The 27,457-nt window shown below is 52.4% G+C and overlaps 1 protein-coding gene across 7 annotated transcripts in view; it reads right to left on the reverse strand.

Annotated features, from left to right (window-relative positions):
* Window positions 1–27,457, reverse strand: part of RREB1 (ras responsive element binding protein 1) — a 166,797-nt gene that overhangs the window by 52,987 nt on the left and 86,353 nt on the right. For all 7 annotated transcript variants that reach the window (XM_061398926.1, XM_061398927.1, XM_061398930.1 and 4 more), the window contains exons 2-5: window positions 8,779–8,894; window positions 5,108–5,230; window positions 4,304–4,516; window positions 2–91 (exon numbers count right to left, since the gene is read on the reverse strand). In XM_061398926.1, coding sequence (XP_061254910.1) covers window positions 2–91; window positions 4,304–4,474 — 261 coding nt within the window. In that variant the 5' untranslated portion in view covers window positions 4,475–4,516; window positions 5,108–5,230; window positions 8,779–8,894. The remainder of the gene's footprint in view (window position 1; window positions 92–4,303; window positions 4,517–5,107; window positions 5,231–8,778; window positions 8,895–27,457) is intronic.

Below are 27,457 nucleotides of genomic sequence, written 5' to 3' on the forward strand. Positions count from 1 at the left end.
CCTGGCGAATGTGCATGGTTAGCTGGTGCTGGGTGGTGCAGACCTTCTCGCACAGGGGGCAGTTGTAGGAAGACTTCTCCTCTTTCGTCTCCTGAAAAGAGAGGATAAAAGCATCCGCTGCAACCCACAGTGAACTGGTGCCTCGCATGTGTGTTACACACACCTGTGTCTCATGAGCTGCAGCAACAGAGCAGCTGAGAGCATGGGCTCTGGAGCCTGGCTGGGTGTGAGCTTGTCTGCCCTCCATTTCCTCAGTCATAAAATGGGGAAAGCCATAGCATCCACGGCGTCACGCTACGATGAGGAGTAAGTCAAAGAGCTCACAGAAGGCACGAGCACAGTGCTCGGTTCAGGGGCGAGTGCTCGATAAACGGCAGTGTTCTCGTTAGACACCACTTAGTGAATCATCGGGGACAGTGAAAAATTAAGCGTCAAGTCACAGCTGAGCTAGAACAGGGCTGTACTCCTCCCCAAGTCTGACCCAGGCTCCAGTCACTTGTTTCTGCCTGGTCTTGAGCCCCCAAGATACATGAAAGGGAATGGAGTTCTCATGACAAAACCCCACCCTCCTGAGGGTGGAAGGCCCCAGTGCCCACCTGGGTGCCCAGTGGGGAATCAGTGGGACACTTTATGTTTGGAGCACCTGCCCACCACTGCTCATAAATGGTAACGAAGTGTGAGGAAGGGAGGGAGCCAGCTTTGGGGCTGGACCCTCAGGCATTTTCAACAGCCGTCTTTTTACTTGCACTCATTCAACTGAATTTCTGTTCCTTGTGAATAATACCAATTATTAAACAGTTACTATGCACACGTGAAATGGTGGTTTTTTTCACACAACCATTAGAAATGGCCACTGTTACAGATCTCATTTTCGGGATGAGGAAACGGGTACACAGAGGCAAGTAACCTGCCCCAAACCAGAGCCAGGATTAACACTCAGGCCAGCTGCTCAGAGCCCATGCCCTAACCACTAGGCGACACAAGTCTGACCCAGAAAGGATTGACCCCAAGGCACAGAAAGCAAACACCCTTGTGGCTGGCTCATGAGAGATGATGATGATAAAATAAAAGCCACCCTGAAAACCATAGAGACAGATGGCCCCGTGCACCATGCGGGGTGGAGTGGACGCACGAGGGGGTCTTGTCCTTAGCTCCCACGGGAGGCCCCTCTCGCTGCTCAGAGGTGAACAAGCCCCCTGGTAGGTCACGCACGCCTTCTCTCCTTGGGTCTGAGAAGTAAGTACACTACACATCTTCACTCTCTTATTAAAAAAAATCACAGATACGTATTTTAAGGAAGTATATTAACCCAGAGACAATTAAAAAACAAACAAACAAAAAACTCCAGGCCTGCAGCCTCACTCGGTCATTATCCGCCTCTACCCTTCCCAGAGGCAGAAGGTGTGTGCACGCCGGGAGGCAGGTGTTCTCCGGTCAGGATGCAGCTGGCCGAGAACCACCAGACAGAAAGCACTAGCAACAGGCTGAGGGCCCTCGCCTGGCACTGCGGGATGCCTCCGGGCTGGCCCAGACTCCGTCTCTGGGGTGTTTTTGTTCAATTATTAGATTAGCAACAATGTGTATTAAAAAGCAGTTCTGGGGGCTTCTTCCCTGGGGGTCTGACTCCACACTCCCAGCACAGGGGCCTGCGTGCGATCCTTGGTCCGGGAACTGGACCCCACGTGCTACAATGAAGATAAAAGGTCTCTCTCATGCCACGACTAACACCCAGCACAGCCAAACAGACAAATGTGTTTGTACGTGGTTTGTTTTTTGCTTCCACTGTGTGGCACGCAGAACTTCCCTCACCAGGGTCAACTTGTGCTCCCTGCAGTGGAAGCGTGGAGTCTGAATCCCTGGACCAGCAGGGAAGTCCAAAAAGAATTTTTTTTAAAAGAGATTCACTGGAGGACGTAAATAAATGTAAAAAGCCAGGCCCTCCAAGTAGCCAGCCTCTTGAGGATGAAAATTCCCTAAAAAAAAAAAAAAAAAAAATCACCCTGTGAGCCCCATGAGGCAGACACCAGAAGCGCTGAGTGGCCCCTGGGACCAAAGGGATTGACTCCGGGCTCTGCCATGAACTGGAGCCCGATCCCGTTTGGAGGCGGGCAGCGGTGCGCTGCGGCCCTCAGCACAGAGTCATGACATCCACGATGATCTGGGAGGAGGAGTCTCCAGACTCAGATGCGATTTTAAAGACAAAGCAGGCAGAAGAGGAAGCACTGCGACGCTGGCGGAGCCCTGCTGGAGAGGCCCGAACCCAGAGGCTGCGGCTGTGCTGGTAGAGGGAGCTTGCTTCCCGAGCTGACAGATAAAATTAGCAGCTAATGTGATAACTAACCATTCCATAATGAAACAATCTGGCACCCTTGCTGGCTTCCAGCGGTGGCTAATCTGCCCTGGAACTCTGCTCCTCAGGACGCCCTCCAGCCCTCCCGTCCAGCCCGGTAGGGACCACGCTGCGTTTTTCTAACGCGCTATCTTCCCCATCCTGCCTCTCGCCCAGACCTCCTTTCAAAAGCCTAAGCCGGTGCCCTGAGGAGCCCAGAGGACACAGGAGGCGGGTGACGAATGGCCCAGACACCCCTGCGGGTCCCCTGCACGCCCCACGTGCAGACAGAAGGCCACGGGTCCCTCCACGGCTCTACCTACTCTCTGAATCCCTGGGACGGGACCGAGCCTGGACTTGGGCCGGCTCTGCCCCTGCTGGGTCGTGCTGGGCTCTCTCAGAAAGAGCTGGCACCCGGCACACAGTGCCTGGCTGGAAGGAATGAGGGGCAAACACTGTGAAATGGGGGGATGGATGGATGGACGGACGGATAGACGGATGGACGGACAGTCACGTGAGACTGAAAATAAACCTTTTCTTCCCAGAGCTAGCGCTCCTTCTTGGCTCAGGCCACAGTCAAACAGGCTGAGAATTTTCTCAGGTACCCACAGGAAGAGAGGCACGCGGAGAAAAGGAAAAAAAGAGAGAAAAAGTATCAATGCCCCCACCCGACAGCATCATTTAACTCCGAGTCTTCAGCCTTGAGGACGAGGTAGAGAAACAGACCCGCCTCCGTCGCTGGAGGGATGTGAGGCTGGGACTTTTTCTGGAGGGCACCCTGTACGGGGCCGTGACTCACGCTGGACTTCTACCAGTGTATAGGGGACCATCACGCTGGGCTGGAAGGACTGTGCTCAGACAATTCTGCATAAGGACAGTCACTTTGGGATTATTAATAAAAAAGAAAACTAACTCACAAAAGCCCAACAGGTTTACCTTCCTGCCCATCCCCGGTCTCCAGATAGTCAGAAGGCTGCCTTCTCCCAAGGGTGTGGTGGGACTCCACAGAGTCAGGGAAGCCAAGCAAAGGATGTTCACACCATGTGGACGCAGAGCAGAAAGGGGAACGGCCACCTCGCTCCTCGGGCACTGTCGAGCACACTGCTGCAGGACAGCAACACTTTCTCAAGTGCGCCATGGGGACATTAAGACTCATCTCATTTCCCAAGGGAGGAAACACGGCCTTTCATAACATCCCTGCCGTCCTATGCCCCTGCCCACTGCAATGATCTCTGAAAACTCAAGAGGAACACACGGCATCCCGAGGGGGATCCTCAGGCACCCAGGTGCGTGCCTTGTCAAGGCTGGAAAGCTGGAGAGCAGTCCAGCAGAACGAGGACTCACTGGCTATCTGTGCTGCAGACACTTAAAAACTCAAGGAGGAGGCATCGTAAAACCAATTAACCAGCTGTGTGAGTGAAGAAAGGAACCGCGTCACAGGAGAGGAGCAAGTTGAGCTCTCTGCCTCGCCTGTACCGTGAAGAGAGCATGTGTGTGTGTGTGAAAGTCGCTCAGTCGTGTCCAACCCTTTGCGACCCTATGGACTGTAGCTCACTAAGTTCCTCTGTTTCTGGGATTTCCCAGGGAAGAATACTGGAGTGGGTTGCCGTTCCCTTCTCTAGGAGATCTTCCTGACCCAGGATCAAACCCAGGTGTCCTGCATTGCAGGCAGATTCTTTACCCTCTGAGTTAAGAGAGCTTGGGTTCAAATCAAGTCACAAGGTCACAGGGTGGGGCGGGGGGGGGGCCGGTAGGGGTGCTCTCATCAACACTGACACTTCAGCACAGAAAACCTTCTCTGCGAATGGAAACCGACCTAAGTTACAATTAGCACCTGAAAAGGGATCATGGCCTCTGGGTGTGTCTGTGCCGTTCAGACCACGTCCAGGGTTCTGGCTCAGGGAGCTGGGGCTCAAGGGGACATCCCTCCCTCAGTGCTCTCACGGAAGCCACTGCATGCGCACGGACGCTTACCTGGTTCCTTCGGCCGATCCGATTTGGTCCCGGAGGCTTCGTGGGGGACTTGACGCTCTGGGGGCTCCCGCCATTCTCGGCGACCTTCCCCACACTCATGACTGCTGACATCATGGTGTTGATGGAAGACAAGTCTGAACCCTCCAGGCCAATGGGCGAGCTTGACGTCATTGGGACAAGGGTTTAAGCTTCTAGAAAGCCTCGGCCACAGAACTGAAAGTGAGAAACTGCTGATGTGATCGCTGGGAAGTTGAGGCACCGGGCAGGCAGGTGGCAGGGGCCACGGCTACCACCGCTGCAGCCAGGTTAAGCCCTCCCCTTCAGTTCAGCCGACACACGTGCCCACGTGACTGAAGCTTCCATCTCAACCAAGCGCTGTCACACTGAACTGACTGCCTTGCTTCCTTTCTGAGTATGGGCCACCGACGAGGTGACCCAAGGCAGGTCCTCTTCCTTTGCTAATCTTTCACGAGGCAGAGTGGGAAAGGCTCCAACAGTTAATAAGGCCGGGAGGGCCCATCTGGCCAGCGGCCTCCTAGCAGCCTACTCACTACTGCAAGCGTGTTCTAGACCCAAAAACGGAAGGTGAGAAACCTTGGCTCTCACCTAACTCCAGGCCGCAATACCCGATTTTAATGCGGGAGTCCAAACTGTAAGACAACTGAGAAGCCACACCACCACCCAACGTTACAACCAAATTTCAAATCAGCATAAAAAAGGCTGTTTCTTAAAACATATGAAGATGTAATGTACCTTCCCCCAGAAAATGGAAGGAAGGAAAACCCAGCCCGCACTGGCGATTACCTCCATTCTCCGCCCCAGCTGATGCACTATGAGCGCGTCATCTGCTGCTGGGGTTGGGTGCACGGACGAGGCAGCGAGGCTGGGGGGCTCCTTTTTCTCTTCTCTTCGTATCTCTCGTCGACACTGGAAGGGAAGCAAGGGCAGAAAGGTTCAGAAGGAAAAACAGAAACCACGTTTGCTGTAATCTCAGACCGCTGCACTCACCAGACTACAGGGAACCGTACGGGAGATGTCTGAGTCTTCTTTTTCTTCCAAAACCACATTCTGTGGTTGTTTTTCACTCTTAACTGATGTTCCCTACAGCGCATCGCCCTCACTCCCAACAGCCAAAACGATTCTGTGGTGTTTTATTTTCTGAAGCTCACATGGTCCACATACAGCGAACTTTCTCTACCCTTGTTCCCCACAAGGAGTCTCAGACTCCCTCTTGACCCGTGTCCCGCCTCCTAAAACTGACCACAGATGAGGCAGGGAAGGAATCCGCTAAAGACTCAGCGTCTAGGAGGGAACAGGTCAGACCTTAAAAAAACCTGGTAATATGGAAGGATGACTGCAGGGAACACTACAGCCCCCGGACAATCCAGCTTTACTTCTCCAGGCCTCTTACAGCCATGCTTCTTCCACACAAGTACTATTGGCTATAGGAAGTTAAGTCTCCAGGTAACCCGTTTCCTTTATTTTATCTGGGAAGATTTTCTCTGGCCACGTACCCTGTTACCCTCCGGTGTGCCTTAAGTTCTGCACGTCCACACTGCCTCAGTGATCAAGCGCATTATCTCAGGAGCAAAGTGAATGCTCAGGAGCCCCCCTGGAGAGGACATGACTGCCTGTGGTTCCCCTTCCGCCTCTGGGAGAAGTGACCCGGGTAGGGCGTGACAAACGGGGACTCCTGGAGCAGCCGCGAACGTGTCTGGCAGCAGAGCAGGAAAGGCTGGGGACACAGCCATCTGACGGCTTCACGCAACGGACGGGCCATCAGCTGACAAGCCCCAAGCTAAAACCTTACCCAAGAGCCAAAGAGAACCTCAGCAGTAACACTCTCCTTGTCGAGAGACAAAATCTGCCTTCCTTGTTAGTAGACACTTTGAAGAACATGTGTGTGTGCGTGCTAAGTCGCTTCGGTCGTGTCTGACTCTTTCCGATCCCATGGACTGTAGCGCCCCAGGCTCCTCTGTCCATGGGATCCTCCAGGCAAGAATACTGGAGTGGGTTGTCGTGCCCTCCTCCACGGGATCTTCCTGACCCAGGGATGGAAGCCACGTCTCTTGTGTCTCCTGCATTGGCAGGCGGGTTCTTTACCACCAGTGCCACCTGGGAAGCCCCAGACATTTTGAAGATATGAACCAATGGTTTTCCAAATGGTACGTAAAAGGACTAACTGCCAAACACACAACTGTTCAGACCACTGACCCAGCCTCACCCTTGCGTCTTCCACATGAAAAGAACAAAAGGAAACCTCGGTCCCAAATTAAAACAAACAAAAAAACAAGACAAGCCCCTCAACCCCAAAGCTGTTTTCTTTCCATGAAGCTTCTCCCATATGGAAGACCATTTAAACTTATTAAAAACTGTGCTTCCCATTCTGACTGTCTATGAAAGTTCATTTGGGAAATTCCTCTCTAGGGAAAAACATTCAACACAGGTACACACACAGAAGTATACATGTACATACCTCATTTTCTTTCTTTAAAGGATTTCTAACGAAAGTATCCTCAGTTCCCTAGAACTGTAATCCAGTCAGTGAAAAATTATTTCCTTGATTCGTGTAAGGGGCACCTTCTATACTAAAACCCTCTCATTCTTTTAAATATATATCGCCCAGAGGTTTGTTTTTTAAAATACTTATTTACTTGGCTGTGCTGGGTCTGAGTTGCAGCACGTGGGGTCTAACTCCCCGACCAGGGATCAAACCCAGGTGCCTTGCGTTGTACGTGTGAAGTCTCAGCCACTGGGCCACCAGGGAAGTCCCCCTATCCCCACCATAGTTTCAATATACATCAAATCATAGATGACTAGAAATCTTTATTGTAATTATATTATGTCAGTAAAAATTATCTCAACCTTTCTACCATTTATAGTGGGATAGTTTCAATGATCTTGTTTTTGTCTTATTATGGCACTTAGAGAAGAAAAATGTGGTAGAGTTTTTCAGACTAGGACTAGATTTAAGTCCTTTCAGATGGACATAAAATTAGAAGTTACAAACAACATGGTCCACGTCTCTCACTGAGGAGGGAAAGAAAACGGGACAGAAGGGAAACAGTCAACAAGAAAATCAACGCAAATATATTCACCAAGAAGAGGTAAAGTGCTAGTAAGAACTTCTGTCACAATCACTAAGATGGTAAAGAAACCTTCCCTGCAGACTCTGTAAATGCCCGAAGGATAGAAAACCCAGCAACAGTCACAACCGCTCACCAACCTACAGGCTGAAAGCTGCAAGTGCTTCCATCCCAACTGGAAAATGAGAAAAGTCAGGCAAATTTGCTGCTTCCCACTTTGTCTGGACAGGAAGACATTTGCTAAATTTACTTCCTCCTTTGGGATAAAGTGTGAAGTGTGACCCTGCCCAGTGATGACGCCGAGATCACCGACATTTACTTCCTTTTCCTAGTTCAAATGTAAGTAAATAGTAGTAGAGACTCTTCTCATCTCTGATCAGAAAGTGCAATTAACAAAATGAAACTCCTAGTTACACTGTTTGAAAAGAAAACGGTCAGTGGACTCAACCTAGGCAGCCCTTTCAGAAGCACCCATGCCAGCCTGCATAGAAAATCTTTTCTGAGATTTTTCTCCGGGTGTGCGCTTGTGTCTTATGTGTGACTTCTCCTTCTGGGAGGATGGAACAGGAAGAATGGAAGGGACCTGGTGTAAAACAATGTAGCTCATTGTTCCCAGTTAGAAAAAACAAATCCACCTTAATATTAAGGTGCATTTATCCACTCATTTAACCAGAAGCCAGCGGCTAGAATTAGTCAGTCCTCCCTGCCCACGCCTGACCCTGGCCCACACTAGAGCAATGACCCAACTGACCAACCTACACCTTCCGATTCTCAATCTCAGGGGATGAAAGAAAGGATTAACAGTCTCAGGTCCATTTACAAAGCACATTTTTCTTTATAAATATTTACAGTCCTAATATTTTCAGTCTCTGCTCCCTGACACCTATCTATATATCTGCTCTATTACTGTAAATAAAAATAATAATAATAGTCATAATGAACAAAATAAAAATCACTGACCCCATGCTAGTATCATCTCCTTTATCTGGGACCAGAGAGGACTGGAAACCCAGATGAGATTCCCAAGTCACAGATGTGAGAGGAAATCCCTTTGACGTGGCCAAGTGGACAGGACTGGTGTTCTAGTTTTAAACACAGAGTCCAAATCTGGGGGTGGCAAAGGAGAAGCAGGGAACAGGGGTGCCTGCAGCGTGGCTTCCTGTGAGCCAGGGCCTCGACACCCTTTCCAAGACTTCTCATCCCACGCCCCAGGCCACTAGCCCAGGGAAAACCCGCAGTCCACCGTGAAAGCTTGTCTGTGGTTTTGCATCAAAGCCTCAGGAGGACCCCAAGCAGAGGGTGGACCACTCCAAGGGGATGTGGGGACATGAAGGAAGACAACACTCAAAGTTACTGTGACTCAAGGAAAGTCAATCAAGTTAGACTGACCTGTCTTATTCGTCTTCTCAAGCGGGCCCTCCTTGCTGAGGAGCTGGTGCTGGCGGGGCGAAGCGTGGGCAGGGTCACGCCTCAAAGCCACCGCCTCTGGAGCAGAGTGCAGCAACCTACAGAAACGAGAAGCAGAGGCATGAGGAGGGGGTCCACACCAGAGAGGGTCCTGGCCCTGCAACACGTTCTGCACTTGCACCGTGGGAGCCACCAGCTAAGGACCATGGCATCCCCCCGCTCCCCGTGTTTCTAAGCAAGCTTCCAGCAATGAGGCCAACTCCACGTGAGCAAGAGCGACTGGAATCCAGAACGACCTGGAGAGAAGGAACCCCTAAAGCACATCCCAACAACATCGCAGGCAACGCCACACGGGAATGGCGCCAAGGGGAGCTCTGGGCACCTTACTGGCGTGCTGGCAGAAGGCAAGGATGGATGGCCAGTTTCAAGGTGGAGAAGAAAAGACAGCAAGCACTCAGTGCTGGCAGAAGCAGGAGGAGAGAAGAAGAGAACTGAGAGGAAAACACGGAACTAAACAGCCTCTTAACGTAAAGCAGTGACGATTACACCTTTTCCTGAGTGATGGAGAAAGTGTCCTAAAGTGTATCTTTCCTTTTCTGTAAGGGACACACAGAAAACTCAAATTACACACACCCTTTGAGGGTCTGAGAAAGTCGGCTCAGGGGGCGCCACCAGGGGTCTCGGACCCCTGATCTGGGAGAAAGCTGTGTCTGGCCCTCTGGAAATTTAGAGAAACCTGGAACGTAACCTTTCCCAGAGCCACCCAGCCAGCACGTTCTGTCTCTGAAACAGCCTCTGAAGAGGGCAAAACTGGGCAAAGGAGGGAAGTGGCAGCCACGCGAACAAGCGCTGGAGAAACGTTCGCTCAATACACTTCTATCAAACCCTGCGGAGCGCCTGCAGAAAAGCTGCCTGGCACGACACACGCCCAGTTATCACCCTGAATCTCACTCGCGTTGTCCGCACGGTTACTAAGCACCTAAGGTGGGCAGGCTCCCGCTGGACGGGTCTGCGGTGGGTCAGAAGCAGATGCTCAATGATTTCTGACACCACAACAGCTTCTCTCTTTACACCTCACTGCCTCAGGGCTCCATCGTTTTCTTTGTGCCTTTCTCTTTTGAAAAGGTCTTCAGATTTTGAACAAAGTGTCAAAGAAACCAGGAGTAACAGGGACAGCCCCTGAAAGACCAGAGACCGCCCCCTGGCCCTGGTAAACTAGGAGGAACCCTTATTACTACTCCAGTAATTGTCTCCGTGCTTCTTGTGAGCAAGACCCTCCTTGAGGAGCTGATGAAAATTATGGACCCTTCTATACATAAAAGGATATACGCCCATACCCAACATTTTCCTTCAGTATCAAAAGGATCAGGGACCCCAGAAACTCATCCTGAATAAGCAGGGTAAGAATCTTGGTTTTACTTAATATATATGAATTAAGACCATTTTATTAAAATTCCCATGAGGTTTCAGAAACAAACCAGATTATTCCCACCCATCTAAATTTAAAGATGCCTAAAGGTGAAATTACAAACTGTTTTAAAAAAAAAAAAGCAAGCAAAGTTTCCCTTTTTTGTTACTCATTTTTATTAATGGCAAATATTATCAGGAAGAAAATCTGGAGAAGAATAGCTCCGTGGTTTTTCCCCCCTCGGAACTGCCAAGATTTCCAATTGTAGTTTGAACTATAGTTTTTCACATAATGAATAAAAACGTACGTCAGAGAGACAAGTCTCTGGAGTTGAAACTGTCCAGAATATAACTAAGATTCCCATTAAAATGAGGACCCTCTCCCTCCCCTCACTTAAAAATGATACTTTAAAAGCCCACCAAGTAACCTCTTCCATCCACTCAGGGGAACCAACGAGAGGAGAGGCCAACCTCACAGACTTGACCCTGGAAGTTCCTGCCTCTGATCCTGGATGTAAATGATCTGAATATCAAGAACGTCGTGTGATTAAGCTGACTAACAAGAGTCACTGCCCTGTTTGTTTTGGGTTCCACCAGGCCTAAGGGACTCACACAACTCAGAGAGTGGAAAAGTACAGGACAGTCTTTGGAAGGAAATTCAAGATACCTTTTACTATCACCAGCACCTCAAAAAAAGGGGAGGAGAGGAAGACACACCAGGAGAGGCAGTACCTAGAGACAGGAATCCAGGAAGCTGGAGGTGGGTCTCCGGCTCTGGGGAAGGAGCCTGCATTTCCGGATCGCATCTCCGCCACCCCCCCCCCACCCCCCGCCCCCCAACAGGCTCTGCCCAGATCAGACTCCAGGGAGGCAGGGTGGCGTGGAGCGGGCAGAGGTCCACGCTGGGGCTGCGGGGAGGGGCGGGCCGGCCCCAGCCCCTGAGGAGATAAGGGACCCTGCTATGCTCAGCCAGAAAGAAGAGATTAAGGACCCTGTCTCCAGGTCCAAAGAGATAGCACAGGAAAGATGAGAGATGAAAGGGAAGATAGTCCAGAAGCTAGGCTCCCAGCCTGCGCAAGCCCGCAGGCTTCTCGACGTGAGGTCTACAATCTGTCCTGAGCCCCCAGGAGAGATGGGGGAGGATTGCATGCCAAGGATGACAGCGGGAGCCCGAGACCAGGCGGTGGGGAGCTTTACTGCAGCGGCCAGGTTGCCGCTCCTCCAGATACCGGGGACGGCCGATCCCCTGGTGGGAACAGCCGGTTCGGGCCGACGTGGGATGGAACCCGGATGGGCTAAATGAGTGTGAGTTTAGAGGAATTCAGATACTAAAGTGCTCTGGGCTACGATGGGGCTTAACCAGCAGCAAGGACATCTCTCTCAGGATGGGCTGACGCAGGAAGTCTTGGTTAGGCTGGGATGAAACCCAACCAGGCAAGCTGTGCACCAAGGCCGTGCCTGTAGAGCTTGGGGCAAAACCGTCTCCTCTAACCAGGACAGCTTCGCGTGTGCTCTGAAGGCTGACAGCTGCGCTGACTGCTCCGAGTTCCAGGAAGTTGATGTGTTTCTTGGCTAAGGGTTCGGTGTGTGCCTTGGGTAGGGCGGCAACCCGTGCACAGCCCCTCCCCCCCGCCGCCTGGGCTTGGGTCAAATGGCGCAAACGGAGGCGCGGAGCGTCACTAGAGCCTCGGCGTGGACCGGCGCACGCCTAGTGCGGAGGGCCCCGCGAGCCGCTCCAGCCAGTCCTGCATCCTCCCGGGGTGGGGTGGGATGGCGCATGGGGCGGCGAGCAGAAGCACCCTGTGGCACAGGCCACGATCCAGAGAGCAGAGCTGGAGGTGAGGGGACGCGGCCTGCCCCCTCTCCACCCCACGCCCCAGCTGTCTCCTGAGCTCTGCCCCCACGACGCGTCTCCCTCTAATGGAGGGCTGTGACCCGCCCTCAAAGCTCCCCATCTCTGCCCGCTTCCCTCCGGGTCTTCCTGCCCACTGGGCCCCACTCTGCTCAGTTTCCTCCCTCAACCCCATCCTTCAGGGGCCGCTGCCACCGCAAGCCTCCCTGATCCCCAGCGATGGAAGATTCTCGGCTCCAAACTCGACCCCCACAACACTAAGAGACTAGAACGAGGGTTTATGATAAGAGTGGCGAACAGTCTCTGAACACGCCAATATTCTTCTCTGAACACTGCTCGCTGCACGCTGAGCACATCATCTCATTTAACCCTCTTAACAGTAGCCCCGTGAGGCTGAGTCCCACCGGGCAGCCCCCCAAGACCATGGTGGAACAGCGAAGCGAACCCAGACTCTCCACCCTGCTCAGCGTCTCTTGGCCACACTCCCGAGGCCTGGCGCAGGCCTGAGAGCCCAGATGCGCTCCTGCAGTCACATTCTCGGGCTTCTAACAACTGTCTCTGAGTCACTCCTGCCCCTCGAGGCGGCTCAGCGCCCGACCTCCCACTTCCGCCCTTGTAGGCAAGAAAAAGGCACCCTGGGCTCCCACCTTCGTCCTTGGCAGGAGCAGGAGTGGACCCGCACCCCACCCTGCTGCGCACTGGGGCCCACAGTCTGCACCCTGTTTCTCCAAGCAGGTGACTGGAAGGATGCCACTAGGCTCCTGAAACCCCAACAGCCCAACCCTGTCCGGGAGGCTGAGTCCCACTGATCCAACCACCAAGAGCTCACGCGTGGAGGGAGTGCTGGGGGGCAGGAGACGTGAGCCCAGACGGCAGAGTGAGAACCGCACAGATCAAACCAGCACCAGCACCCCGGGGAGGAAACTGCACTCTCCTCCAGCCACTGAGCTCCTGACCCTCCCTCCAGCACAGCCACCCCAGAGGTTTCCCGTCCACAGCAGCATCACAGATCTTGCTTGGAAATGCAGATGCTCAATATATGTGAGTCGATCACCACCCTGTCCACCTTAAATCCACACAATGCTGTGTGTCAACTGCATCTCAGTTAAACTAAGAGAAAGAAGGAAGGCAGGTTCCCAGGCCTGGACACTGCCCTGGACCCTGTGTACTGGCTCCCGGGGGTTCAGTCCAGCTTTGAGAACCAGTGCTTCATACAGATTCTAGAAGAAAGGCGAGGGATCTCCCTGAAAAACGTTCTTTCTATGATGACCTGGAGGAAGGCCCTGGTTTATCATACTCCTGGGAGCAAAACTCATGGCTCTGGAGCAGAGACTCAGACCCCAGTTCTAACTTTAGCTTTATTTACCACAAAGAAATAATTTGGGGGGCTTTCCTGGTGGCTCAGACGGTAAAGAATCTGCCTGCAATGCAGGAGACCTGGGTTCGATCTCTGGGTTGAGAAGGTTCCCCCTAGAAAAGAGAATGTCAACCCACTCCAGTATTCTTTCCTGAAGAATCCCATGGACAGAGAAGCCTGGCAGACAACAGTCCATGGGGTCGCAGAGTCAGATAAAAAAATAACAGTAAGGGCAAGAGGACAGGGATCAGGCCGGTGTGCGCAGGGCCTATTTCAGCTTCCGCAGGAGCAGGGGACGAGCAGGCTGTGAGCTTCGGGCAGGGCAGGGCAGCCTGCAGTGCACAGAAAGCAGAACCACTCGGTCTGGGCCCTGGGCAGCTCTGGATCCTCAAAGGCCCTCCGCAGCTACAGCCTTCACCAACCTGTGTGCCCCCGGAAAGCCTCCTTCCAGGGAGCTGGGAGCCGGTCTCCATTTCTGGCCTGGACACCTCCGAGGTCCCCCCAGGTCCCTCCCTTCTCTGACGCTCCTGGCAGGGGTGGGGGGGCGGGGGGCAACCTCACAGCTCCCCCAGCCTCAGAATGAGCTCACATCTCCAGCAGGTTCTCTCTTAATGGGACCCCATCTCCAGCGGGTTCTCTCTTAATGGGACCCCACAGTGGAGGGAGGAAAATGGAATGGACATTGTCCCCAGAGCCTGGAGTGCCTGCCCCTTCCTGCCCAGGTATTGGGGCCCCCGTGGAGCCCAGGGTTAACAGAGACTGTGATGCTACCTTTCGGAAGGAACATCTGCTGTCTTCACGTCAAGAGACACTTTAATGCTCAGGAGAATGTGGTAGGAAGGAGAGCCTTAAGGGACAGGGACAGTCTCTCTTTAAAAAAGAAAAACCACTTGGATGTTTTAATTGCGACATTACACACACTGTCAGCAAGGAGGCGTGTTGGCTGGGGAGACTGGGTTCTGCTCACCAAACCTATCTACGTGAGCCTGAGTGAATTCACTACTTAACACATGAACCGCAGGGAAGGTGGGGAGATGTCCTGGTCCCCGCTGGAAGGAGCCGTCCTGTGGGACCCACGTGCCTCCCGTATCCCTCCTTGGGGCCTTTCCTGTGAGGAGCGGGCTCCTCTCCTGTGCCCTCCCCTGCCCCCCACGTGCAGGATGCTCTCACCGCTGCCAGAGACGACGTGGGCCCCGCCACTGCGTGGCCACCACTCGCTCCCAGGGGCCTCTGTGGGGAGAAGCCTGGTGGCTCGCGGGCACAGCTCTGTCCCTCTCCCCAGGTGAGCCAGTCTTTTCCTGGCCTCCAGGATCTAGTATTTCATCACCTTCTTGCCCAACTTGGCAGAAACCTGTATGGCTCTCTGATCCACAAGGAAGCTGCTGAGAAGGGAGGTGGGGGAGCCCTCGGGCTGAGCAGAGGGACAGAGGACCCAGAGCATGCTCACCTACCCCTGGGGCAGGGCAAGGCAGGGTCTTCCCTAAGGCAGGAGACTGCTCACAAGAGTACCTGCAGGGGATAAGGTTTAGGAGCCTCCACCCCACCCACCACTCTTAGATCTGCTCTGATGGCTTATCAGGAAGGGTGGGGAGAGGTCTCCACAAGTTACCTTGGCTGAGGAATTTATAAAACAGAAAAGAAAGCTATTGCTAAAAGAGAAAATAGTATTTTAGTAAGAGTATGTCACAAGCCTAGTGTTTATCCAATGATCTGTGTTTCACAGGATCCCTTCTCTAATAACTATGGGGTATTATCTATTGTCTCTTTTCAACCCCATGGAATGTACCATGGCTCTTCTGTCCATGGGAGTCTCTAGGCAAGAATACTGGAATGGGTTGCCATTTCCTTCTCCAAGGCATCTTTCCAACCCAGGGATTGAACCCAGGTCTCCTGCATCGCAGGCAGATTCTTCACCGTCTGAGCAAGAGGGAAGCTTTTTGGTAAGGACCTAATAGAAGTAGAAAAGATTAAGAACAAGCAGCAAGAAAATATAGAAGAACCATACAAAAAAGGTCTTAATGACCCAGATAACCATGATGGTGTGGTCATTCACCCAGAACCAGACATCCTGAAGTGTGAGATCAAGAGGGCCCTAGGAAGCATTGGAGAAGGAAATGGCAACCCACTCCAGTAATCCTGCCTGGAAAATTCCATGGATGGAGGAGCCTGGCAGGTACAGTCCATGGGGTTGCAGAGTGGGACACGAATGAGCGACTTTACTTTCACTTTAGGAAGCATTACTGCAAAGCTAGTAGAGGCGATGGAGTTCCAGCTGAGCTATTTCAAATCCTAAAAGATGATGCTGTTAAAGTGCCGCACTCAGTATGTCACCAAATTTAGAAAACTGAGCAGTGGCCCAAGGACTGGAGAAGGTCAATTTGCATTCCAATCCCCAAGAAAGGCAGTGCCAGGGAACGCTCAGACTGCCAGACAACCATCCTCATTTCACATGCTAGCAAGGTTATGGTCAGAATCCTTCAAGCCAGGCTTCAAGTAGTGCGGGAGCTGAGAACTTCCAGATGTTCAAGCTGGATTTAGAAAAGGCAGAGGATCAGACTGTCAACATCTGTTGGATCATAAGAGAAAACAAGGGAATTCCAGAAAAACATCTTCTGCTTCACTGACTATGAGAAAAACTTTGACTCCGTGGATCACAACCAACTGTGGAAAATCCTTAAAGAGATGGGAATACCAGACCACCTGACCTGCCTCCTGAAAGAGATCTGTATGCAAATCAAGAAGCAACAGTTAGAACCTTATATGGAACAACTGACTGGTTCAAAATTAGGAAAGGAGTAAGACAAGCCTGGGTACTGTCACCCTATTTAACTTACACACAGAGTACATCATGAGAAATGCTGGATGGATGAATCACAGGCTGGAATCTAGATTGCCAGGAGAAGCATCAACAACCCCAGACACAACTGAGTGAGTGCACACGCACACTGCTTGAAAGGAAAGCTACGACAAACCTAGACAGCGCATTGAGCAGCAGAGACAAAGGTCCACACAGTCTGAGCTGTGGTTTTTCCAGTAGTCATGCACAGATGTGACAGTTGGACCATAAAGAAGGCTGAGCGCCAAAGACTTGATGCTTTTGAATTGTGGTGCTGGAAGAGTCCCTTAGACTTCAAGGAGATCAAACCAGTCAATCCCAAAGGAAATCAACCCTGAATATTCACTGGAAGGACTGATGCTGAATCTGAAGCTCCAATACTTTGGCCACCTGATACGAAGAGCTGATTCACTGGGAAAGACTCTGATGCTGGGAAAGATGGAAGGCAAAAGAAGAGGGCGGCAGAGGATGAGATGGTTAGACAGCATCACGGACTCATTGGACATGAATTTGAGCAAACTCCGGGGGACAGTGAAGGACAGGAAAGCCTGGCGTGGGGCAGTCCATGGGGTCGCAAAGAGTCTTAGTGACTTCGCAACTAAACAACAAGAACAACATTATCTACTGGGGCATAAACTCTGGGCCAGAAACCAGGGTAGGTACTTTGCATACATTTAATCCTCCCCAAGCCGTAACAGGTAATGAATGCTCTGCAGGGATGGGGCCAGGATTCTAGACCAGTTGTCTGACTCTGAAATTCTTGCACTTTCTGATGCCACAAAAAAGCATCATGGAAAAATCATTTGGAGACGGTGATTAGCAAACTAGAGTCCTGGGAAACCAAGTGAAGGGGGAGAATGGTTGGAGGAAGTGGAGACACCTGAAGGCCTGGCACACGGGAGAGGCACACTCGACCCCCATGTCCACCATGACAGGAACCCGGTCTCGGTGGGAGGCACCGAAGAGCTGGTTGGAACGCCGTCATCTTTTATACCAGGGCTTTGAACAGCCAGAGCTGCCCACAGATGGAAAGAGGCCCCGTAAAGTAATGAGCTTGCGGTCTCTGGAAGTAATCAAGCAGAGGGTGGATAACCACAACCCAGTCCTGCAGGGGGGCAGGAGACCAAGTCAGATGAGCCTTCTGACTTCCAGAGTCAGTGCTTCCAAGAGGACAGTCCCCTCCTCATCCCACTGTGAGTCACAGAAGGACACACAACAGCCCAAGCAGCACGTGCTGGGCCCCCAGCCTTGCACTGGATGCGGCCTGCCACGGTGGAGCAACTTCCACTCCCTGAGCTACAGTTCTCTCATCTGGAAAACGCAGCTGGTGATACTAGCCCTCCATACTTTACAGAAATCAGTCAGAGGAATATTAACTAAAACACTTCACGAACAGGACGGCACCTCCTATGAGCTGCTGACGGCACCCGCGACACTGCAGGCTAGCTGGGCCTGGGGCCGGCCCTCCCCAGCCCCTCCACCACCTATGGCGGCCATGCCCTCTTAGATTGCCAACACTTGGCAGGCAAGGCCCAGTGTGCTGATCTTAAAAAAAAAGAAAAAATAATTTCTGCTCCAGCCCCTAAGTGTAACAATGAAATATAAATATAATTTAGCTTATCACAAATGCAACCCCATCCACAATTAGGAGTGGAACAGCTGCTGCCAGCTTGAGGGGCTCTGTGGCCAGCAGGAAATAAAACGCCTCCGGCTTCAGGTCGCTGCTGAAACAAATCCTGGCCGGCCTCACATATGCTTAATCGGGGAAGTCTGCGCCCGGCTCTGCCCACCCTGTGCTGCCTCTCCTGGCGCGGCTGGAGCGCCCGGCTCGGGGCAGCTGCCGCCCAGCCTGCCCGCCTCTCAGCAGCTGGGCGGGAGCGCCTGGGCTGCTCTGGACACTCCTCTGACCGGGGCTCGGCGCCTTCAGTCGCATTTACAGCCCGGGGAGGAAGCTGGGGTAAAGTTCAGAAGCAGTTTGCAGGGAGTTTTAGGCAATATCCTGCAACTCTTTCACAGGCCCTGAGCTGGGCGCTCCTCTCCCACAGGCTCGGTAAAGGGTCAAGCTTCAGAAACAGGATTCTCCCCTTCTCCCTCGAGGGGGAAGGAGCTGGAGGCGAGCTGAGCGCCCCGGGGCAGGTGGTTAACCCCGGATCTGACTGCACCTTCCCAGAATTCAGGGGGGGGTGGTCTGCATGACGCCCCTTATAAGACCCCAGTGACTTTGTGGAAGATGCAAGTGCGGCTGGAAACGCTCAGGGGCAGTGGAGCCCACCGGTCAGCTGGGGTCCTCGTCCCACAGTGGCTGAGGGACGTTACAAGCTGTCAGCTGAGAATGACTCCAGCCACGGAGCCGGCACTCAGCGGCTCGGAGGGCTGCCCGCTGGGCATCCTCACGGGCGGCCATTCTCCCTTCTACTTTGCCTCTAAGAAAATTATTCACTTACTCTGTCTAAGACGAAAAACAAACACTCTTTGAGATATACGAAGCTCATACGTGTTTATCACAGGCCAGCCAACCAAAAACACTAGCAAGCAAATGGTGTTTCTTCATGTAAACTGAGGCAACCCCAAAGTGGCTCCGGGCAGGAGAGAGGCCCTTGGGGTGCGGTGCCTGTCCTCCAGCCCCCAGCTTTAAGGAGCTGCTGGGCAGAGGCAGCTAGGGAGTCAGGCGGTGGTGGGCCAGCCAGTGCTGGAGGAAGCCTGAGGCTCGCAGACCATCTTGGTACTTCTCCCCACAGCCAGGAGGGTGATTAGTTCACGACAACTGCACTTCCTGGGGTGTCTGACTGAAGCAACCCTGAGGGCTAAACCCCTGGCCCCGTGGGTCTGAGCCAGTCACCACGGGCCGAGAGCATGTCCTTCTCTGCATCTGCCTGAGCTCACGCTGCCCAGGCCCCGGCTCTTCAAGGTGGGGGCCACACTTCACAAGCCCCACCCTGAGAAAGCCACTACCCCCCTCCAAGCCCTTAGCCCTCCCCAAAGTGACACGGGACAGGAAGGGACACCTCAAATGGGGGATCAACACCAGGGCTCCTCCCTTTGGCTCTGAGACCTGGCTGAGAACTCGGCCGCCCCAGAGAACAGCAAGAAGTCAAGGGCACGCTGGGGCCTCGGGTGCTCCCTCGGGGTCTGCGGTCTGCTCAGGCCCGGTCCCTCCTGTGGGTCCCACACCTCCACTTGGAAAACCTCCACCAGGAGTTGGAAACCCCGGCTGACGCCCACTTAACTTAAGCTGACGTGATTGTTACCAACACTACAGACGTAGGGCCGCTGTGGCTGAAAAAGCCCGGCCCCTGCCAGTGTTCCCGAGACACAGACCTGACCTCGTGTGTTTGGGAAACCCTGTCGGGGTCCTCCCGCAGAGCTAACACGTGTGTGCGTGTACAGCTAAGGGTCTCCCGCGCACCCCTGGCTAGACTTGCATTCCTGTGATAAAGGCCCCCTCGTGCTGCTCAGAAAGAACCTCCCTGTTCCCCCCTTTTATCTTCCCTCCACAGTCTGCCAGCCAGCGATAGGAGGGGGCTCGCCTCAACAGTCCCGGCCTTTTATCTCCCGCTGACCTGCCCGTGCAGCAACACGAAGCCAGCGCCGGGCTTCCTGCAGCTCGCCGAGAGGGGCTGTTTGACTCGTTCAAAGTATGACTGGCCTCCAAAACCCTGGAACCGTGCCGAGCAACACCCACCCAACATCCATTTCAGTTCCAGCTTTAAAAGCCTCTGAGCGCGGGGGCCTAGCCCTCCCTAGGCCTGCGAGTGGGAGAGGTGGCCGCTTCCCAGAACTTGCTTCCCAGGCTCACACACACATGTGCTTTCTGTCCACAGCTAAACGAAGGGCCTCTCTTCATCCAAGTCCAGAAAGCCCAGGAGTCAGCTACAGTAGCTCCAGTTAATGTCTGCGTTTACACTGCTATTATTAAAATAATTCAGGAGCATTTAATAACATCCCTTGATCACGGGAACGCAGGCAGCACACCACGTGCTCCCCTGTGTTAATAAGCAAGCAGCCCGGGACACTCAGACCTCTCCTCTGCAGAGCGAGGACAGGCCGTGACCTCTGACGGCCTTCCCAGGCCTGACTTGCCTGGGAGACTCAAGTCTGCCAGGACGCCTGGGTATCCCCAGGCCTAGTCCAAAGACTTCCACCTGCCTCATGCCCGGAGAGCTCCCGTGAAGTATCCGGGCCCAAACTCCGCCTCTTATGAGTGAAGGCGGATGTGGGGCTGTGTGCCACTTCCAGGGTGGGACGACCATAGGGCGTGCCCCCTCCAGAGCACACAGAGGGCCCCGGCTCCCTGCATTCAAGGCCAGGACTTCCACTTTCTTGGCATCACGCCAGCATGTGTGACGTTAACAGGTTCTGGGGATGACCATAAGATCAGATGTTTGAACCAGTCCCCCAGAATTCCTTTCTGGGATATGAGGAATCCTTCCAGAGCCAATTAAGAACAAAAGAAAAAACTTCCTGGCCTAGTAAGCAAACAACCCCCCAGCCCCTCCCGGTCTCAGAGGTGAGAGGGCCGGGTAGGAGAGGTGATGGAGCGGTGACACAGGCCAGGCCATGGGGAAAACGGTGGCAAACGAGCGACAGAGGCACGGTCACGCATTAAACCCTGACACCAGTCCCCGTGCCCATGCTCCACCAGGGAGCCGGCACTTTCAGGGTCTTTTCTGAGGCTAGATTTCAAGAGTAAAAATGTATGCAGAGACCGGAGCGGCCGCGCTGCGCCCGGCGGGCCCCTCTCCTGTTGTCAGAGGACTGGGCCGGGTCGCTGGCCCGACTGAGGACAGGAGCCAGCCCCACGGCCAAACGGCAAGCGCTCCACATCCTCGATTTCCTCCCAGCCGTGAAGGCAGGAACAACCTGTACAGACAAAGAAAATAGAAAACTTGCGAAACAACGGCGTCTGCCGTGCTCCCTGAATATGCCCGAGGAAGCCTTTCAGAGCTCTGTGGGGATGCCTCACTGCCGTTCTGGAAGGAAACGCAGTCGTCCACAGCACCCAGGCACTCCGATGTCCACACAGACCCGGTGTCACGCTCTGCCGGCCCCACAAGGAAAACGCAGAAGTCAAAATGTAACCCAAGAGAGTGGCCCCCTGGTTACTTAACAGATCGGAATTGTAACTGACACTTTTCCAAAACTATATGAGAGGCCAGGGACATCTTGGCAGGTTTCCAATCTGGAAACAGAATTTTCCTAAGGGCGGTGGGGGGCCAAGGGGGGGGGTCCTAACACATTATATAGTTTGGTACCTGGCTGCAGTGAAAACGCTGTTCACAGGAAAGATGGGGAGGTTGGGGTGGGGTGGGGGGAGACCTCAGCGTCTCGTTATTCTTTGCAGTTAACCCCTCATGCTGTGCTGGAGCCAAAGCATAACCCTTTCGAAGGCTTCACCCACAAGCACCTACTAACTGTGGTGACGACTTTCTTCACTCTGTCAGCCAAGAGGCTGTAATGGGACCAGAGTTTGGAAGACAGATATGCAAAGTAATTCTAGTCCCGCCGGCCTTACACCGAGATTTTCAAAGTACTGCGCAACTGGTGCCAGTCACACATTCCGTACAACTCAAATGTACAGTCAAGCATCATTCTCACTGACAACACTAGGCAAATTTTTTAATTTTTTTAGCTCGAAGAAAGAGAAAACAAAGGGACACATTAATCCATCAGAGTCGTCAGGCCTTAAAACTCTCGCACTTATCATTTCTATGTCCTCAGTCAACAAACAGGTTTCATTAAAACACACACACACACACACACACACAGAAAAACGAGTGCTTTCAGCTTTCCGCAGTTGGGAGTTCCCGGCCCATTCTCACTGCCCTCAGAGCCAAGGCCTGGCTGCGCGCACAGAAAATGCATGTCCTTGCGGGGGTTAAAATGAGTTAGATGCTCCATACTATTTTTGTGCCCGAGATGTAGGGCAAGATTGGGTCTCGTTGTGAAACCCTGAAATGGAATGATGCTCAGTCTCACACGTTAGTCTACTCAGGTTCCAGGTGTCAGAACCCCTGAGAGTGGGGGGACAGGAGTAGACAAGACTCAAGAGGCCCATTTGCATCCCAGGGAAAATGGGTTATGAGCCTAAAGCTTTGAAGGCTGCAGGGCTCTCCAGAGGTAAGTCATCAAGTGTGAGGGCAGTGGAGCAAAAGCAACCCCAAGCGTGTGGAACGATCCATCTTCCAGAAGGCAGGGCATTCCAGTTAGAAGGACACGCACGAGCGAAGAGCAGGGGGACCCTAGAGGAGCTTGGCGGGCACCAGCCCCTACAGGCCTACGTTTTCACGCTTCCCCAGCGAAATGCGGAAAGCCAGACCATTTACTGAGATTCTCACAATGCTTGAACATCTTTTTTTTTTTTTTTAGGTTAAAATGCCCTCTTTTAAGAGGAAATGATAAAGACAGTAGATGGTTCAGACAGTTTTTTTTAATGCCCTTACTTGGCGTAAGAAAAAAATGGCAATCCCCTGTGTAACTGCCAAAGCTCTGCCTTCAGTCTCTGCCCCGGCAAACAAAAACCCTTGGGAGTCCTGGGCTGCGCCAGCCCACTGTGCAAAAGAGGAAGCGCGGAGGGCGAGCATAACCACGCGGGGGTCACGGCTCCGGCTCACAGTGGTGAACTTTACCCTGTGGCTGTGGGAACCCACTGAAGACCCCACCCCCTTCTTAAAAAAAAAACAAAAACCAAAGAGAAACCTTTGGGATGAAATAATCGTAACCATATTTTCAAAAACTCTTGGCAGCAGTTTTAAAAATTGATGATCAGAGCATATAACCCAGTCAGGAAGCTACTGCAGTGCAGTCTAGGGACGGACCTGAGGAACAGGGGTGGGAGCGCCAGGAAAGCATCTCCGAGGGACCAACCTGACTGTGGGGAGTGAGGGCGAAGGTCAGGGAGCAGCCACTCGGCAGTTAGCTTCACGCAGGAGAAATTTCCAGCACAGGAGATAACAAAAAGAATACAGCAGGAAGGGACTGGTTACTGAGAAGCAGGATTAAGCAAGGGATTCTGTTTAAAAGAAAACCAAAGACTGTCCCTAGCCAGAAAGGAGCAGATGGAAAAAAGGAGAAGGCTCTGGAGGAGGTGAGCAAGGAGGGGAGGTGGGAAGGAAGGGCGCTGCCAGGCACTTGTGGGGAACGGAGTAGGTAACATGCAGCTATGTGCGTGCAGGCTTTCGTTGTCGAATCGGCTGCTGGTGTGGGAAGGGGCGCTTCCAAAGCCTTCCCTTACATGTTACAAGTCTACACAAAACTCTAACAAATATAAAACAAGAGACCGGCAAGACCATCCTTCTCTCTTTTTCCAAGAGCCTAGCCTGTAAGACACATGTTAGGTGCTGGGTAGAACGTTTTATTGAATCGATATGGTCTAGAGCAGCGCTGTCTGAAGATGAAAAGAACCTTTTTTGCTGTCTAGTCTCGTAGCCTTGAGCCACGCAAGGCCCATGAGCACATGACGTGAGGCTGATGTGACTAAGAGACTAAACTGTAAATATTCACTTCAGTTAAACCTAAAGGGCCGTGTGTGGTTGGCAGGCTGTTGTACTGGACAGTGTAGGTCTACAGTACTCTTTTTCTCCAGTAAGCTTGAGTTACTAGATTGGAGTCCTTCACTCATTTGCTTCCCAGGGTTTTCAAGCCCTAAGTGGAATCACTCAGTCATGTCTGACTGTTTGCAACCCCATGGACTGTAGCCTGCCAGGCTCCTCTGTCCATGGGATTCTCCAGCCAAGAATACTGGAGTGGGTTGCCACGCCCTCCTCCAGGGGATCTTCCTGGGTCTCTGACACTTGGGTCTCTTGTATTGCATCACAGGTGGATTCCTTACCATCTGAGCCACCAGAGAAGCCCTTTCAAGCCCTAAAGCAGGAATAAAGATGATCATGTATGGTTTTAACTGTCAGGCATGGGAAGGCAGTGAGCTGACCCGAGAAGTAATTTACTTTTTCACTATGATTCTTCATTCTCCCCAGGGTTTATCAGAGCTTCAATGTGTGAAGGCAAATAACCCACGAAACCAACAAGAGAAGGACATCTCCTGAGCCAGGCTGACTTCTTCCAGGTGAGTCACCAGCTCCCTGCCCCGTCTACCCAAAACCTGCTCAGGCCCGGTCCCACCTCACATGTGAAGGTCAACGTGTGAAAACACGGGGAAACATCTGTAAGTCAGACCAAGGTTAAAAAGCAACCTAGGACACTCAGGCATTCTGTATTACACTCACAGACAAAGCCTGCAAAAGGCAGCCTGAAATGAGACGGCATCAGGGGACTAGAGTGACTCTTTATAAATAAAAGTATAATTTAATGTCACTGTAAATTTGATTTTTATAGTTTTTTTTTTTTTTTAAAGATACAAGAAAGAAATCCAACTGCATTCTTTTTAAGATGTGAAACTGTTCCCTCTTTCTCCCTTCTGATGTATCTTTAGTCGAGGCCCAGGGCCCGGCACACAGTAGGCTTCTGTTTAGTTTATCCTAAAACTCCAGGCCTATTATGGGCCACCTAGTAGGGTGACGTGCTCAGGCGGGTGAGCCCACTCTACAGGCAGGTGCAAGACTCACAGCCTCGAAACTGTGTAAAACTGGTGTGGTATCATTTGGGGCCAGCACTGCGAAGAGTCCATAAACTTGACCCGACTTTCAAACCTTCCTTTTTCCTCTGAAGATGAGATTAACCATGCAATTCATTTCAAATAGTGTCTGATACATGACAACAACTCAGTAAAAGTTAGTGCCATCAATTCCCCCAACACGCTCCTAATGCGTGCTATGAGCAGCTAACTTTTGGGACAGAATTCACCCTCCAGAAAGGGGGGCGAGGCCTTTGTGAGCCCTCTCTGCGCCACTGCTTACGTGCTTTTGTTCTGTTTCTGTGCTTCCAGGATAACCAGTGGAACCAAGGTGGTTTCCTGATGCCCTTTGGTTAAGACAGTGCCTATTCTCACCAACTCTAGGCCATCAAAGGCACTGAGGAGGTTTGTTCTAAGATCCACGCATAGGTGTAAATGTGGCCCAAATACTAGCAATTCCTGGGAATCTCAAAGGAGTCCCAGAATAGAGGGTGGTCTTCTGGAGGATGTTTGTTTTGCACTTAACAAAAGGTAATGGGGGCATTAGTGAGCCTCTTAAATAGAACCAAGAATTAAAACTGATTCCCTCTATGTAGTCCTTGCTTGAATTGCAATGCATAAATAAAATAAATTGGTTATAAAAAGGGGGATTATATCAGCTGCAAAATTCGAGAGTCACAACCAGGGGAAAGTGATCATGGGGCGTGTGACTGAAAGGTGGCTGTGGTGGGGGGGGGGCGGTGCTGGCTTGGTCCTTGTTTTCTTATGTCTCCTTTGAAGGTAAAAACTAACCAATTTTTTTCTGGCCTTCAAGCTGTGAGAGGTTAAAAAAAACCTGTCTGTAAAAATAAACAAATAAGACCTGCAATCTCCCTTCAAAAGGTGGCGGGAAAAAATACTCCACCTAAGGCCCATAAATATTTCCTGATGATTGTTCCCTCAATTAGTAACTATCCATCTGCTATGAGACTGGAGAGGGCAGGTGGGGGGACGGTGGGGGGAGGGGAGAAGAGGCGCTCAGGAGCTTAGCACCTGGATGAGCAGAACAAAGAAGAGTCCCTAAGAAGGTAAGAGAACTCAGAGTTGCCTATGCGATACTCAGTTTCAAGTCCAGAAAAACCACCGGCTTGTCTAAGTGGAGGAGTGTCCAAGGTGGCAGAGAGGATGGGGGAGCTGATACCCAGAAAGGACCACAAGCAGCCGGGGAGCCGGGTCCTGCCTGCACAGGATACGAGGGATGGTCACAGGGAGCTGGGGACACCGGGCCGGGGCAGCAGCGGGTGTGGGCTTGGGGCGTGCACGAGATGATGAGGTCAGAGTTTTAAGGAAACCTGTTTGAACACGGCATGGGACCGCAGGGGAGGGAGACCAGACTGGAAATGGGAACAAAGGGAACAGAGAGGGAAAGATAAACCTGAATGCCTTTCAAAGAAGTGCAGAGACCTGTAAGCTGGCTGGATCACACTGCCGAGCAGAGGGAGCTGAGCAGGAAGTCACTCTGGCCACAGGCTCAAACTTCCTGGAAGAAGTTTTCAACTGTTAAAGGGGTTGGGCTCAATTATTTTTTAGACACTTGGCAAGTGAAGAAATGGAGTGGGTGAGAAGGGAGGGTCTTGGTACCAGAGTGAGAAATCAGGGCTCAGATTCAGAGATGAGAAGGTACAGGATGGGGCATGAAGAACAGCCATTCTGAGCCACGGATGTGGAACAGAACCAGGGCTGGGAGGAACGAGGTCCCCAGTAGGGAGAACGAGTGTGGAAACGTCGGCAACGACAGGGTGTGGAACCCTCCCGAGGAGAGAGATCAGGGGAGCTGAAGGAGGCGCAGAGGTGGAGGGGCCTAACCTCGAGCAGGCACGAAGCGGCACTCGGACACCCTGCGGATTAGTAATCTCAAGAACACAGGCAGCGGCCGTATGCTGCGAGGAGGAGGAAGAGAAAAGGGGAACTGGTAGCTTCAGGAGCCAGGACCCCAGAGAGGGGGCGAGAGGGGGTGAACGGGGCTGGGGGGGCTGGGGGTGCTCTTAGCTTAGGTCTTTACAACCACGTGACCGCGAGAATGGGCCCAGGAGAGGGGCCGGGGACCCTCCGGAGCCCGCTCCTCCTCCTCAGGTTGAGTCCGGCATTCTGTTTCCGACTCTGGATAGCTGGCTAAAAGGAAGGGAGAAAATTTCAAGGGGCTGCATCTTTTTCATTCCTGCTATTTGCTGCAAGCCTGTTATGTTTCTTCCAGCAGATGCCTGATTCACACAAGTAGCTGCTCCCCTCACCAGTAAACAAGTGTATGCCATCTACAAACAGCAAGGGCGCCAGGTCTGCAAAGGGAGAGAGAAACCTCCAAACGCCCAACCCACTCCAAATGGCTTTGATGGTGTTTTTTTTCCACCAGGGCTGAACTCTGCAACTCTCACCCAGATGCGCCTCGGTGTGGAATGCAGCCGGGAACCGCTGGGGACCAGGGAGTCAGCCATTCCTGAGAGGCACGCGGCCCACCCTGAGCATGGGCACCGTGTCCCGAGGTCAGCCGGTCCCAGCAGATCTGCATGCAGGGCCCGGTGATTCAATTAGTGTGACTTCAGTTGTTCTTTTTCAGGTCAGTTTTCTCTTCTTTTGTTTAGACCTGACTCAAGATTAACTTCA

Source organism: Bos javanicus, chromosome 23 (assembly GCF_032452875.1).
Source record: "Bos javanicus breed banteng chromosome 23, ARS-OSU_banteng_1.0, whole genome shotgun sequence".
Lineage (NCBI taxonomy): Eukaryota > Metazoa > Chordata > Mammalia > Artiodactyla > Bovidae > Bos > Bos javanicus.